The 16,413-nt window shown below is 44.8% G+C and overlaps 1 protein-coding gene and 1 pseudogene across 1 annotated transcript; one reads left to right on the forward strand and one right to left on the reverse strand.

The window, feature by feature from the left end:
* Nucleotides 1-9,111: 9,111 nt before the first annotated feature.
* Nucleotides 9,112-12,441, forward strand: LOC129394454 (zinc finger SWIM domain-containing protein 5-like; annotated as a pseudogene).
* Nucleotides 12,442-15,287: 2,846 nt separating this feature from the next.
* LOC117976702 (CMT1A duplicated region transcript 15 protein-like protein) lies at nt 15,288-16,149 on the reverse strand. Its single transcript, XM_063599520.1, has one exon. The coding sequence runs from the start codon at nt 16,067-16,069 to the stop codon at nt 15,461-15,463; it is 609 nt and encodes a 202-aa protein (XP_063455590.1). The 5' UTR covers nt 16,070-16,149; the 3' UTR covers nt 15,288-15,460.
* Nucleotides 16,150-16,413: the final 264 nt, after the last annotated feature.

Consider the following 16,413-nt stretch of genomic DNA (forward strand, 5'->3'; position numbering starts at 1 on the left):
AACAATTGTGATACTGATTACTCTAGAATGACTGAAAGGCAAAGAAAAAGAGAGAGGCTATTGGGTTACTAGTAATACTCTTTCTTTACCTAGGTGATACCTACACAGGTGTTCCGCTTTGTAATAAATTACTGAGCTGTATATTTTTGTTCTGTGGATTTTTCTATGTGTATTGTATCTCATAATTTAAAAAGGATAAAACATAGCTCAAACTCCTTTCAAGGTTAGTGATCACGTTGGGAATAATATAAAGACATAAAACTAAATTCTTCAAAGGTTTAAATTATCATAATTCTCCATATAACAATGTTGTGGTTAACTATGGACCACATATACGACAGTGGTGCCATATGAATATAATGAAGCTGAAAAGTTCCTATCGCCTAGTGACATCGCGATGGTTGTCATCAAGATATGTAGGCCTAGGCTAATGTGTATGTTTGGGTCTTAGTTTTTAACAAAAAAGTTTAAAAAGTAAAAAAAAGAACTTTTTAATAGAAAAAAGCTTATACAGTAAGGACATAAAGTATTTTTGGATAGCTATACACTGTTGTTTGGTGTTTTAAGCCAAGTGTTATTACAAAAGAGTCCAAAAGTTTAAGAATATTTACAAGATTATAAAGTAAAAAAGTTACAGTAAGCTAAGATTTATTATTGAAGGAACAAAAATATATTCAGTAAATTTAGTGTATCCTAAGTGTGGAGTGTTTATAAAGTCCACAATAGCATATATACAGTAATGTCCTAGGCTTCACATTCACTCATTACTTACTCACTGACTCACCCAAAACAACTTACTGCCCTGCAAGCTCCATTCATGGTAAATGCCCAAAACAGGTGTGATATGGTTTGACACACCCAAATCTCATCTTCAACTGTGGCTGCCATAATTCCCAAGTGTTGTGGGAGGAGCCAGTGGGAGATAATTGAATCATGGAGGCAGTTTCCCCTACACTGTTCTTGTGGTAATGAATAAGTCTCACACGATCTGATGGTTTTATAAGGGGTATCCCCTTTCACTTGGCGTTCATTCTCTCTTGCCTGCCACCATGTAAGATGTGCCTTTCACCTTCTGACATGATTGTGAGGCCTCCCCAGCCAAGTGGAACCGTGAGTCCATGAAACGTCTTTTGCATCATAAATTACCCAGTCCCAGGTATGTCTTTATCAGCATCATGAAAAAGGAGTAATACAGTAAATTGGTGCCAGGAGTGGAGTGCTGCTATAAAGATACCCAAAATGTGAAAGTGATTTTGGAACTGGATAACAGGCTGAGTCTGGAACTGTTTGGAGGGCTCAGAAGAAGACAGGAAGATGTGGGAAAGTTTAGAACTTCCTAGAGACTTGCTGAATGGCTTTGACCAAAATGCTGATAATCATGTGGACAATATAATCCAGGCTGAGGTGATCTTAGATGGAGATAAGGAACTTGTTGGGAAATGAAGTAAAAGCGACTCTTGCTATGTTTTAGCAAAGAGACTGGTGGCATTTTGTCCCTGCCCTAGAAATTTGTGGAACCTTGAACTTGAGGGAGATAATTGAGGGTGTCTGGCAGAAGAAATTTCTAAGCAACAAAGCATTCAAGAGGTGATTTGGGTGCTGTTAAAAGCACACAGTTTTAAAACAGAAACAGGGGACAGAAGTTCAAAAAATTTGCAGCCTGACAATGCAATAGAAAAAAAAAACCCATTTTCTGAGGAGAAATTCAAGCCAGCTGCAGAAATTTGCATAAGTGACAAGGAGCCAAATGTTAATCACCAGGACAATGGGGAAAATGTCTCCAGGGCATGTCGAAGAACTTTGCAGCAGCCACTCCCATCATGGGCCCAGAGGCCTAGGAGGAAAAAATGGGTCTGTGGGCTGGGCCCAGGGCCCCCCTGCTGTGTGCAGCCTAGGGACATCTCAGCCACTCTAGCCATGGACAAAAGAGGCCAAGGTATGGCTTGGGCCATGGCTTCAGAGGGTGCAAGCCCCAAGCCTTGGCAGCTTCCATGTGGTGTTGAGCCTGTGGGTACACAGAAGTCAAAAATTGAGGTTTGGGAACCTCTGCTTAGATTTCAGAGAATGTGTGGAAATGCCTGGATGTCCAGGCAGATGTTTGATGCAGGGTTAGGGGCCTCATAGAGAACTTCTGCTAGGGCAGTGCAAAAGGGAAAGGTGAGGTTGAAGACCAAACACAGAGTCCCCACTGGGGCACTGCCTTAGTGGAGCTGTGAGAGCCACCATCTTCCAGAGCCCAGAATGGTAGATCCACCAACAGCTTGCACTGTGCATCTGGAAAAGCCGCAGAGACTCAACGCCAGCCCATGAAAGCAACCAGGAACAAAGCCACGTGGGTGGAGCTGCCCAAGACCATGAGAACGCACCTCTTGCATCAGTGTGACCTGGATGCAAGATATGGAGTCAAAGGAGATGAATTTGGTGCTTTAAGATTTGGCTGCCCTGGCTCAAACCTGTAATCCCAGCACTTTGGGAGGCTGAGGCAGGTGGATCACGAGGTCAGGAGATTGAGATCATCCTGGCTAACACAGTGAAACCCTGTCTCTGCTAAAAATACAAAAAATTAGCCAGGTGTGGTGGTGGGCACCTGTAGTCCCAGCTACTCAGGAGGCTGAGGCAGGAGAATGGCGTGAACCTGGGAGATGGAGCTTGCAGTGAGCCAAGATCGCACCACTGCACTCCAGCCTGGGTGACAGAGTGAGACTCCATCTCACAAAAAAAAAAAAAAAAAAGATTTGACTGCCCCCCTGGACTTCGGACTTGCATGAGGCCTTTAGCCCCTTCATTTTGGCCAATTTCTCCCATTTGGAATGGTGTATTTATCCAATGCCTTTACCCCCTCTGTATCTAGGAAGTAACTAACTCACTTTTGATTTTGCAGGCTCATAGGTGGAAGGGACTTGCCTTGTCTCAGATGAGACTTTGGACTGAGGACTTTTAAGTTAATGATGAAATGAGTTGAGACTTTGGGGGACTGTTGGGAAGGCATGATTGGTTTTCAAAAGTGAGGACATGAGATTTGGGAGGGACTGGGGAAAAATGATATGGTTTAGCTGTGTCCCCACCCAAATCTCATCTTGAATTGTTGCTCCCAGAATTCCCACATGTTGTGGGAGGGACGTGGTAGGAGATAATGGAATCACAGGGGCAGTTTTCCCCATACTGTTCTTGTAGTAGTGAATAAGTCTCACAAGATCTGATGGTTTTATAAGGGGCTTCCCCTTTGTCTTCACTCTCATTCTCTCTCACCTGCTGCCATGTCAGATGTGCCTTTCGCCTTCCACCATGTTTGTGAGACCTCTCCAGCCACATGGAACTGTGAACCCATTAAACCTCTTTTCATCATAAATTACCCAGTCTCAGCCATGTCTTTATCCGCAGTGTGAAAACGGAGTAATAGAAGGTGTATCATCTTTTATACCATATTTTTACTGTACCTTTTCTATGTTGAGATATATTTAGATACACTAACACTTTCCATTGTGTTATAACTGCCTACAGTATTCAGTATAGTAACATACTGTATAGGTTTGTAGCCTAGGAGCTACAATATGTGATAGCTTAGGCTATATCCATATAGCCTAAGTGCTTAGTAGGCTAAACCATCTAGGTTTGTGTTAAGTGCCTCTATACTGTCCATGCAATGATGGAATAGCTTAGCAACACATTTCTCAGAACATATCCCCATTGTTAAATGATTCATGACTATTCTTGAAAGACAATGTTAGTCATTGATAGCAGTCTGCCCTATCCTCTCAAAATCTTCTCTATCTCAACCCATTATTCACATATGCATACATATATACATGTATTTAGCTTCTTTATAATGAGGTACCACCTTACTTTCTTGACTCTAATAAAAGTAATTTTCTCTCTAATATATAACCTATGATTTAAGAGTTAACCAATTTCTCCCTCATTCAACTTAAAAGGCAATGCTTTTTAGTGAGTGCAACATGAAGGACATAAGAAAAGCTATCACATATTGCCAGGAAGATATTTCTTACCTTTTTTCTGATAATAATACATTAAAAACTCAAAATTACCTAAAAATAGAAAATTTGTTGTACGAATTATGGTATATCCATATGAAGAAATACTATGAAGTCATCAAAAAGCAACAAACATGAAATGGTCACAATATATTATGTGGATAAAACAGATTATAAGACTGCATGGTTTGATCCCAACATTGTTAACAAGTATGAAAAAAAGACAAAGATCAATTGATTGGGCATTCTGTGAGCCAGAACTTTCAAAAACTATTTTTTGAGAAGTACTATTGATATGCACAAAATAAGATGGTAGGCCAGACACTTGGTTCATATTTTCTTCTTTCTTTAAGTAATTAAAATTTGGCTGGGTGCAGTGGTTCACATCTGTAATCCCAGCACTTTAGGAAGCCAAGGCGAGTGAGCTGCTTGAGGACAGAAATTTGACACCAGCCTGGCCAACATGGTGAAACCTCATCTCTACTCTTAAAAATTACAAAAATTAGCTGGGGATGGTGGTGCGTGGCTGTTGTCCCAGCTACTCAGGAGGCTGAGGCACGAGAATTCTTTGAACCCAGGAGGTAGAAATTGCAGGGAGCGCAGACCACGCCACGGCACTCCAGCCTGAGTGACAAAGCAAAACTCTGTCTCAAAACAAAAAAATTAAAATTAAAATTAAAATTGAAATTAAAAAAGATAATCACTCCTGCCAGACCCAACTCTCTTGGAGATAACAATAAACTCTAGACTAAAACTAAAACAAAACAAGCAAATAAAAATCCTTTAGGCAAGGAAGAGTAAAGAAAAGTAATACAGATCCGGACAGGAGTTGGCTCTTGGGAAAAAGGTAATGGCACAAAGTGAGTTATGTGTTTTTAATGACTTTTAGCCTGAGTACACATCAAAGTTGGCACCACACAGGGTATATAAAGCTCCAATAGGAAACTCAGTCTTTCTGGCCTGAAGAACCACAGGGTAGAGTTCAGGGAAATCAGAGCTGCAGAAAAGTAAGGTGGGGATTCCTGGAAAGGAGAGATTCCCAAATTCTGTAAATAAAGCCTGTTCAAATATCTGGCTAATCTCTGAACTACCACCCAAGACAAAATTTGTAGTTTAAGTCCAACCAACTTACTTGTCTGGTAGAAGGGAGGAAGAAAGAAAGGAAAGAAGGGGACAGAGTTGTGTTAGTCTGTTTGCATCACGATAAAGGAATACCTGAAGCTGGGTAATTTATAAAAAACTGTGGTTTCATTTGCTCACAGTTTTGCAGAGTGCACAGGAAGCATAGTGCCAGCATCTGCTTCTCGTAAGGGCCTCAGGAAGCTTACACTCATGGCCAAAGTCAAAGGGGGAGCAGGCACATCACCTGGTCACAGCAGGAGCAAGAGATGCACAGGGGAGGTGCCATGCTCTTTTAAAAAACCAGATCTCATAGGAACTCAGAGCGAGAAACTCACTTTGAATCAAGGCGATGGTGCTAAGTCATTCATGAGGGATCTGCCCTGTGATCCAATCACCTCCCATCAGGCCCCACCTCCAACATTGGGAATCACATGAGATTTGGAGGGGACAAACATCCAAACCATATCAGGAAGGAAAGGAGAAAGGGAAGGAGGAAGGGAGGGAGGAAAGAAGAGAGGGAGGAAGGAAAGAACCTTCTCAGAGGAATGTAACTGAACCTAGAGCCTCCACAACGTAACATTCAATATTTTTGATACTGATATCAAGAATCCAACCCCAAATTACTCCATATACAAAGAAACAAGAAAATGTGATCCCTTTTCAAGAAAAAAGACAATCCACAGAATCCAAACCCAGATGACCTAGATGCTGAAATTAGCAGACAAAGATTTTAAAGCTCACATACATGAAAGAAAATAGGTTTACAATAATGTAAAAATCGGAGATTGCAGTAGAGGAAAACTATAACAATGAACTGTAAACTCTAGAACTAAAAAATGCAATGTCTAAATAAAAAATTCATCACTAGGCTTAACTGCAGAATGAAGATAACAGAAGAAGAGACAGTGAACTTGAAAAAAGATCAATATTATTGACCCTAAAGAAGAGAGAAAAAAGATACTAGAAAAAAAATAGTCTCAGAGACCCACAGAACCATATCAAAAGGTCCAACATATACCTATTATACCTAATTGGAATCCCAGAAGAAGAAAAGAGAGGGGATAAGACAAAATACATGTGGACAAATACTGTAGATCTTCATAGAGATTTGTATTACACCAACATACGTATGTCAATATTTAATAAATATGCACTTAAAATTCACAAATATACACAAAATTCAACAAACATTCACTTGGGGAGCTCATTGTGCATAAAACTGATGTCAGAAGAAAACTGTAAAGAGATCATTGAAGTCCAATAAATGACATATATGTTTAAGTATTCAGAAGGAAATATTTATTGGTGTCTTCAATTTACTCTGAAATTCATTCCCCCCAAAAGGAGGATTAATAATGGATAGAAGAATGGATAGGAGGATGGATATTTGATAAAGCAAGTGTAGTAAGTAATGTTAATGGCAGAATCTATGTGGTTAAAGGCAGAATCTATCTAGGTTTGCAATAATGTAAAAATCAGAAATTGCAGTAGAGGAAAACTATAGCAATGAACTATAAACTCTAGAACTAAAAAAAATGCAATGTCTAAATTAAAAAATTCATCAATAGGTTTAACTGCAGAATGAAGATAACAGAAGAAGAGACAGTGAACTTGAAAAAAGATCAGTATTATTGAATTTAAAGAAGAGAGAAAAAAGATACTTGAAAAAAAATAGTCTCAGAGACCCACAGAACCATATCAAAAGGTCCAACATATAGCTATTATACCTAATTGGAATCCCAGAAGAAAAAAAGAGGGGATAAGACAAAACATATGTGGACAAATATTGTAGATCTTCACAGAGATTTGTATTACACTGACATACATTTGTCAATATTTAATAAATATACACTTAAAATTCACAGATATAATATATTTTTGTCCTAATGGCAAAAATGAATTCAAATACATTTACTAAAGTATAATATACACAGGTATCCTGTTATTCTACTGCTCAGTAATTTATCACAAAGAGAACACATGCTTGGAGCTACCACACAGTCCAAGAAAATGAAATAAAAATAACAATCTGGAAATCCCTCTCCTGAAGGTCTGCTCCCTAACCACTGCCCCCTGTCTTGTCAAAGCAAAGAGTCACCTGGATTTTAGCAGCCCCAATTAGTGTTGCTTGTTTCATAAATGGAAGCATGGAAGGCCATTCAGTAGGAATGGTTTTGTGTGTGGCTTCTTTGGCCCAGCATTACATTTGTGACACTCCTTCATGTGGTTTCATGAAGCAGTTCATTTCTTTTCCCTGCTCGGTGGTGCTCTGAATGAATATGGCACATCTATTAATTCTACTGTTGATGGACATTGGTTTGTTTCCAGTTTGGGGCTGTTAGCAATAAAGCCACTATGAACATTCTTGTTAATTTCTTTTGGTACACATGTATATTTTAGTTAAGTACAGCCCTACAGATAAAATCGCTTGGTCATAGTAACTGCATATGTTCAAATGCAGTGCATGTCACTGAAAATGTCAACTAGGAGGAAAAAGCTCAAGAGCTCTATTGTACAACATGTTGACTATAGTTAATAACAATGTGGTGGCCGGGTGCAGTGGCTCATGCCTGTAATCCCAGCGCTCTGGGAGGCCGGGGCGGGTGGATCACGAGGTCAGGAGATCGAGACCATCCTGGCTAACACAGTGAAACCCCGTCTCTACTAAAAATACAAAAAATTAGCCAGGCGTGGTGGTGGGCGCCTGTAGTCCCAGCTACTCGGAAGGCTGAGGGAGGAGAATGGCGTGAACCTGAGAAGCGGAGCTTACAGTGAGCCGAGATCGTGACACTGCACTCCAACCTGGGAGACAGAGTGAGCCTCCGTCTCAAAAAAAAAAAAAAAAAAAAAAAGTGGTAATATTTGAAATTGCTAAGACAGCAGATTTTAAATGTTCTCACCAAACACACACACAAAAATAAGTATTGATTGGCCAGGCACAGTGGCTCATGCCTGTAATCCCAGCACTTTGGGAGGCCGAGGTGGGTGCATCACGAGGTCAGAAGCTTGCCAAGATGGTGAAACCCCATCTCTACTAAAAATACAAAAATTAGCCGAGCGTGGTGGCAGGCGCCTATAATCCCAGCCACTCAGGAGGCTGAGACAGGAGAATCGCTTGAATCTGGGAGGCAGAGGTTGCAGTGAGCCGAGATTGCACCATTGCACTCTAGCCTGGGTGACAGTGGGAGACTCCATCTAAAAATAAAAAAATTAAAAAAAATATATAAGTATCTAAGCTAACTGATATGCCATGTCAGTTGATTTAGCCATTCTATAATGTATGTCTGTGGCTATATATATATACACAGATTTAACTATTCTACAATGCATGTCTGTGTGTGTGTATATATGTATAATGTGGTACACCACAAATACACACAATTTATCAATTAATTTTTTTAATTCCAAAGATTTTTTTGACTAATATACAACCCAACCACAAGTTTAAGAGCATTCTAATTAGATGTCCTTTCCAATACCTGATTTTGTCAGTCTTTCTTTTATATATTCTGGTTAGTGGGTAATGTTATTACATTTTTATTGATTTTGGTCTTCTAATTATTAAAATGCCTGAGACCATTTTCATATATGTTTATTGAAAATGTATATAACCAGGCTGGGCACGGTGGCTCGTGCTTGCAATCCCAGCACTTTGGGAGGCCAAGGCGGGCAGATCACTTGAGGTCAGGAGTTTGAGACCAGCCTGGCTAACATCATGAAAACCTGTCTCTACTAAAAATACAAAAAAATTAGCCGGGCTTGCTGGTGGGAGCCTGTAATCCCAGCTACTCGGGAGGCTGAGGCGGGAGAATCGCTTGAAGCCTGGAGTCAGATGTTGCAGTGAGCAGAGAACTTACCATTGCACTCCAGCCTGGGCGACAAGAGCAAAGCTCTGTCTCAACAACCAACCAACCAACCAACCAAACAAACAAACAAACAAAAAGTAGCTTCTTGGTTGAAAGGCTGAGGTGGGAGAATCCCCCCGGGAGGTGGATGTTGCAGTGAGCTGAGAACGCGCCACTGCTCCAGGCTGGGCGCAAGAGTGAAACTTCATCTCAAAAAACCAAGCCAAAACAAAACAAAACAAAAAAGAAAATCTATATAATTGTATTTTCAGGGATCTGTGCAATATTTTTTTTTTTTTTTTTGAGACAGTCTAGTAGCTCTGTTGCCAGGCTGGAGTGCAGTGGTGCGATCTGGGCCCATTGCAACCTCCACCTCCCGAGTTCAAGCAATTCTCTTGCCTCAGCCTCCCGAATAGCTGGGATTACAGGCACGTGCCGCCATGCCCAGCTAATTTTTTTTTTTTTTTTTTTTTTTTTTTTTTTTTTTTTGACACGGAGTCTCACTCTGTCGCCCAGGCTGGAGTGCAATGGCACGATCTTGGCTCACTGCAAGCTCCGCTTCCCGGGTTCACGCCATTCTCTTGCCTCAGCCTCCCGAGTAGCTGGGACTACAGGGGCCCGCCACCACGCCCAGCTAAATTGTTTGTATTTTTAGCAGAGACGGGGTTTCTCCACGTTGGCCAGGTTGGTCTTGATCTCCTGACCTCATGATCCGCCCACCTCGGCCTCCCAAAATGCTGGGATTACAGTCATGAGCCACCACGCCTGGCCCAGACTACTCTTTAATTCCCAAGGCCAGCCACTGTGGTTTGAGCATGTGCAACAGCCTGTGCTCGGGTTGATGCCCCACATTCCCATGGTTATCCAAAAGAGGCCCTCAGACTCACAGTGGCCATTATTAATACTCTGAGGTTCAGCAGCGGTGGCAACTGAAAATCTACAAGCATCAGAAGAAAGAAGTGCTGCAGAGAGGAACCACAACCATCACCAACCTGGAAGGCTGGGTGGGCCACCCCCTGGATCCCATCGGCTGCCTGTTTCTCACTTTGACTGAGGCCTGCCTCCTGAATGATGACAGGTATCTAGATACGAATGAAAGCAGACCCCCTGTGTACCAACATGTACCTGTGGCTGTAAGCTCCCCAAACAGCAGTGAGTCCTACTTGTCATTGGCCCTGGAGGCTGCATCGATGGGCCTGGGTCACAGAGGGTAATGACTGAAGGCTCCTATGCACAGGACAAGGTGTGCCGTAATGAGGAGCAGCTCCTCAGCCAACTCCAAGAGCTGCAATTGGATGATGACCCAGTGCAAACACTCCAAAAATAGTGCATCTTGCTGCTGGAAGGGGGCCCTTTCAGGGATCTGGGAGAAGTCATCCACCGAGAGAGCGTTTCCATGCATACCTCTGCCAAGTATTTGTTCTCAGCTCCGCTGTCTCGTGATCCAGACCCTGCCTATAAATTAGGCTTACGTGTATAAGGTTACCTGTTTTAGAAAATTCAGGTTGTGCAGGCCACACATCCCTCACTCACTGTATGGTGTCTCTGGTGCCCAGCCATTATCCTCCCTGGTTCTCGCTTGGACACTTGGAATCACAGCGGTGGGAACTGGCCTCCACCATGCTGACTGCTGCCAAAGGAGACACTCTGAGTCTCTGAACAATTCCGGAAGCAATGCAGAAGCACATTCGTTCTTCCCCGCTCATCTTCAAACTGGCCCAAAATGCGTTCAAGATTGCTACTCCCACTAACAGTAGTACTGACAGCACCCTGCTCAACGTGGCCCTGGAACCTGGGTTACAGGTGATGCGATGACCTTATCATCCCTTAACTGGAGATGCGGAGAGATGGTACGATGGTTGGTGACCTGTGCTACAGAAGTGGGTAGTGCCCACCTCCCTCTACTCCCACGGGAAAGGAGTTTCTATACCCTACTCTTGGGACAGGAGAACGAATCCTTGGAGCTCTCATATTCCTATTCCTGATGGCCTAAGAAAGGATGCGGCTGCTGGTGGGAGAAGATAGCGTCTGTTCAGCCAGCCCAAGTTCTGTCCTCACTGCTTAAACCAACCACATGCTGATGTCAGCAGCACTTTGACCCTCTCATCAGAGACATGTCTAAGAGAATGAATTTTCAGCTGCCAATACTCAAGTGTGCCCTTGGGAGGTAGTGGGCCTGGTGGTTTGGTCCCCGTCCCTGTCCATGCTTGTGAGAAACTCTAGACACCTTGGAGGCTCAGGACCCTTTCTAAAGCCCAAAGCCCCAGCACAAGACTCTACCCTGACAGGCCCCACTTCAGCTAGAACCCCTGGCAGATCTGCAACCCTGGCCTCGGGTTAAGCAAACCCCAGGATCTACTGCTCCATCCTTGGGAGGGGCTGAGAGCACCTGCAGAAACCTTCAACCCTCTGACCTGGGTAAGGAAGGGATAGGAAGAGACCTCAAACAAGGTTGGGCCATCTGGGATGCTTCTCTTGCCCTGGTTTGCCTCAGATCGTGTCAAGGTTGCTGAGGAGGAGGGAGAACTCATCTCTGCAGGCCAAGTTCAAACCCCACACGGTAATCTGGGCCGACCTGAATCAGGACTGAGATGGCCACGGCTGAGCTCAGGCTCTCCCCGACAGGTGTGTGGGCCTCAGGGAGCATCTTGCAGAGCTGGCACACACTCTTCACCCCTACTGAGGCTGCTAGTATTGTAGCTGCCACAGCCGTATCCCACACCACTATCCTGCGCCTCAGTCTTGACGATCCACAGTGGGAGGAACTGGCTAGCTGTGCTTGCACACTGGCCCTGCAGTGTGCTACGAAGCATCCACAGAGCTGTGCCCTGTCAGCCCTTACACTCTGTGAGAAAGACCACCTTGCCTTTGAGGCAGCCTGCCAGATTGCCACCGAGGCTGCTGCCGGTGGCATGACCCATTCAGAGCTGTTCACCATTGCCTGCTATGTGGAGCTCCGGGGCTACACGCTCCACGCCTTCGAGCTGGTCTCATTGGCCATGAGCCATCTTAACGTGGCTCATAACCAGGATACCCACCCAGCCATCAGTGATGTGCTCTGGGTTTGTGCCCTCAGCCACTCTCTGGGCAAGAATGAGCTGGCAGTTCTCATCCCCCTGGTGGTGAAGAGTGCGCACATTGCCATGGTGCTTTCAGACATCCTGTGTGCGAGGCTGCACGGTGACTGCACCTGGCCTGGCCGGCACCCCGGGCCACCACAGCTCTGGAAAGCTCATCTCCACTGACAGAGCTCCATGGCACCAGTTGCTGATGCAATGCTTACATCAACACCACACACTACACCTAACACACATTAGCCATTGCCAGTATGGACAGTTCATTGAGTTTCTAAGCAAGGCTCGGGAGACCCTCCTGCTGCCTTAGGATGGCTACCTGCAATTTGCCCTGTTCATCAACAACCACAAACGATCTACAAAGGCAAGAAAAAGCTGATGCTGCTGGTTCGAGAGGCCTTTGGCTGAGAAAGCAGATAGCTCACCGGCCCGGCAACCTGGGTCCCCAGGTAGTGTCAGGTCAGGCCAAAAACACTGAAACATTTGTCCACCCTGAGAGGACTCTGAGCACCTGTGGCTGAGGCCAAAGGACCACAGGGCTAAGGATGGGGAGAGTCCAACTCCAGTCGATATGCATACCTTGGCAAGCTTCTCACTACAGCCCACTGTTCATGGAGAAGCTGGGCCTTGCAGATCGACCAGAAACCCCCACGATATGCCACCTTCTGCCCCTATGTCCTGAGGGTCCTGGGCATTGGCCCTGTCTCCCTTGGCAAACACAGAACACTGTTCCATCTCAGAGATTGCTTCGCCAGAGAAACAGATGCATTTATGGTACTGTAAGTACTATAGTATATGTGTTGCCAATTACTGTAAAGTCGTAAGTATTTATAATTTTGGTTCTGATTTGATGGGCACTTGAGGTAGCTGTGGGTGGGAGGGCATGCTTATTGTCCGAGGAGACTCACAACCATTTCTCAGGTTTCCCTTGCAGAGTGTGTGCCGTTACCAGTGGGATAGTGGGTGTGCCAAGGAGGAAAATGGCCAGTTAGAAAAAAATCCCAAGACTAGTCTATGCAGAATCTCTCACCTACAGACAGGGCATTAATAGCCCAGTGGTGGGTGAGCGGCAGAGGCCAGGACTGGACTCAGACTTTTGCCTCACAAAGCTGTGAGGACTCTGAAGGTCCTGCCCCTGCCTCACACAGCCTCGCCAGGAGTCTGCTGAGCACCTTTGAAACAAGAGCAGGGAAAAAATGAAGGTCTGGGAAGCCACTGAGCTCACAATATTCATCTACACTGGTCACCTTTGTGTTAGAGAGTGTGTGTATCTGCATGACTGAGTACATGTGTCTATGTGCATAGATATATCTGCGCGTGCCTGTCTGTATGTGCACATTATATGTTGATGTGTATGTATGTCAGTTCTATGGCTGTGTACCTGTGTGGATATGTGCACACTGGAATGTGGGTCTCTGTGTGAGGATGTAACATTTGTACACATGTGAGGGTGCATATCTATGTGTAAATGCTGTCATGTTTTGCATGTTTAGTGTGTGTGTATCTGGGAACACATGAGTGCATGTGTAGAGATATGTGTCTGTGTGTATGCTTGCTCTCCATGCATCTGTGTTTTTATATGTGTAACTGAGCATATTTCTACATGTAGGGATGACTGCGTGTCCATCTTTGAGGATCTGCATGAATGTGTCCTTTTTGCGAGATTTCTCTTCCCATTCGTCTTAAATCTCTCTCACTAGTTAAATGTTTGTTCCCCATTTCTGTGCCTCCTCTATTCATTCCTTCTCACCAAACAAGCTTCTAAGCACCGGTCTCCCTCTGCCATCAGATTGGCTGCTTTCACTGCACATTTCCCTTCTCGCCCCGTACTTGCTTTCTTCCCCTGCCTTTCTACGTCAAGCTTCCTCTGCCTGCTTTTGTCACAGTCTCATTGCGTGCTGACTTGGAGGCTAGGGCTGGTCTGCACTTAGCCTCTCCCTTCTTAATTTCTAGCCCTAATGAGCAGCCCTGTCTTAGCCCTGGCTGACCTCCACAGTGTATCATCATGTTCCTGCTACCTTCCTGACCCCTATGCTCAGCCTGGAATTGTTGTAGGAGATAGCCAGGGCATTCAGAAGAGTCAGTTGGTTACCAGTGCCTTTGTGTTTACTCTTTTACATGTTAGATCCTGAGTTGGGGGTGGGGTTTGATAAGGAAGAGGTGGTATAGCTAGAATGCAAACTAAGAACTTCTCCATCTGCTTTACTTTTTCTTTTGTTGACAAACTGTCACCTTTTCTACTCCAAACTGAGCAAGAAGTTGTATTTGCCGTATGTAGCTACTCAAGTCCTACTGCCCAGCCAAGGGTCCCTACAATGTCTCAGCCCAGTTGGTTGGTTAAAAAAAGAGAGAGAGAGGGAGGTCACTCTCATTTTTGTATCGCAATTGTCCTTCTTTTTAGCAAGTGTGTGAACTCACAGTGCTTTCTATGAATAAACCATGGATCACATGAAAGATCACTTTTCTTAAAGAAAACAAAAATTGTCTAAATTTTTGTTTAGACAATTTTGTTTAGACAATCCCCAGAGGGGACCAGCAAATACTTAATAGAAGATTATAGATTTCCTGTGAGTGCATATGGCTCGGGGTGACCTGATTCTATAAAGCAAATGTTATTGTCCTCCTCAAATTCATGCGTTGGATTCTATGTGATGGTATTTGGGGGTGGGGCCTTGGAAGGTGATTAAGTTCATGAAGGCAGGGACTTCATGAATGGAATTGGTGTCCCTATCAAAGGGACTGCAGAGAGCTCCCTCACCCCTTCTGTCATGTAAAGACACAGTAAAAAGATGGCTGTCTATGAACCAGGAAGCCAGCCCTCCGCAGACACGGAATCTGCTGACCATTTGACCTTGGATTTTACCATCTCCAGAACTGTGAGAAATCAATTTTCTATGCTACCTAGTCTATGGCATTCTGTTTTGACACCCAGATTAGCTAAAGTACCAGCATGTCAACTTGCACACATAATTCTTGGAAACTCTGATGCCAAATCCTTGATGGCAAAAGGTGAATGATCTGCTGGAGACATGAGCCTACATCATCCTTCTTTCCACAATAAACCAGAGAGTCAAAACAGGCAAGAGTGGGTCAAGGTCTTCTAAAAGCCATACCTGAAAGGTTTCCAATAACAGATGACTCGATGGTAATTCAGCCACACAAACAACCACAACAAAAGACACAACTATCCGAGATTTTCAGGATAGCCTCAAAAACACCATCTAATATTAGGGAGTTCAAAAAGGTGAGAAGTTTCAGAAATCAAACTTTATTTATATTTCATTTCATAAACTTGTAATTCTAACACTATTAATAAATGCTAGGGCAGGTGGTGGCATGGAGAGCCTGGAGCACAACGGCTGTCTTTAAAAGCTTTCCTTGCTGTACCCTTTGGAGCCACGTCCTGGTCCCCTCAACCCCTGCCCACCTAAGAGCCCGTTCGGGGCAGCACATTAAGGGCAAACAGCCTGGATGCCCAGTTGCAGACACACATCCATGCCTGGAGGAGAAGATTGCGTCTGAGAGCAGGAGGAGCTGCTGGAACTCTTCTTCCCAGCCTTCTTTTAATGCTCTTGAGCACCACCTGCACAGAGATATACCCCACCAGCATTAGCACGATAAACAGGCCCTGCAGCAGCAGGGCTGTGGTTCTAGTGAATGAGAGAAGCCTCTCTCCAGCGAGGTACAGGAGTCCAGTCTGAATGCCCTGGTCTCCGCCTCCATGTTTGCCACCATGCCCAGGACTAGGGGCAGCATGGGATCTGCTGGCTGGGGCTGTGCTTGTCACCCCCTCCCTCCCACTTCTCTCTCCAGCCACGTTTTCAGCTCCAGCATTAAGGCCAGTGGCTACAGTAGGTGCCATGATTTCAGGCAGCTCCTGGCTGGGTTGGTCCTTGGCTGGAGCTCCCTCCACCTCCAGCGCTCTCTCTGGAGGGGGCTCTTCCCATGCTGGCTTTGGCTTGACAGCTGGTGCCGCAAGTGCTCTTATTTCTGCGTACGGCCCAGGAGCTGAAAAAGGAGAAAGGGTCACCAGCATCAGTCACTTTCCACTGGAATTTCCAAACACAGAGACAACCTCACTGAGTTCAAAGGAATTCCAGCCCAAAAGCACCGCCCCCGCAAAGTCTTCCAGGCTGCAGCCACCTCACCATGTGTCTGTGCCTCCATGGGCTCCCGAATCTCCTGGACAAGGACAGTGTGCAGCTGCAGCCCCAATGGGATCTCTGGTGTGGCCTGGCCTGCTAGGGCCTGCCCCGGGCTGTCCTGTGGTACCTGGGTGCGCCTTCTTACAAAGGGCCACAGGCGTCTGGGGTGAGGGATGAGCCTTCTTCGGCATCGTCGGAAAAGGCTCTCACTCCCTCCGTTCCTGAAGCAGCAACC

This window comes from Pan paniscus, chromosome 19, assembly GCF_029289425.2.
Source record: "Pan paniscus chromosome 19, NHGRI_mPanPan1-v2.0_pri, whole genome shotgun sequence".
Taxonomy (NCBI): Eukaryota; Metazoa; Chordata; class Mammalia; order Primates; family Hominidae; genus Pan; species Pan paniscus.

Bases quoted from the DNA above. Each gene is read 5' to 3' on its own strand.
- LOC117976702 (XM_063599520.1), bottom strand. From the start codon at position 16,069: ATGCTGGTGACCCTTTCTCCTTTTTCAGCTCCTGGGCCGTACGCAGAA.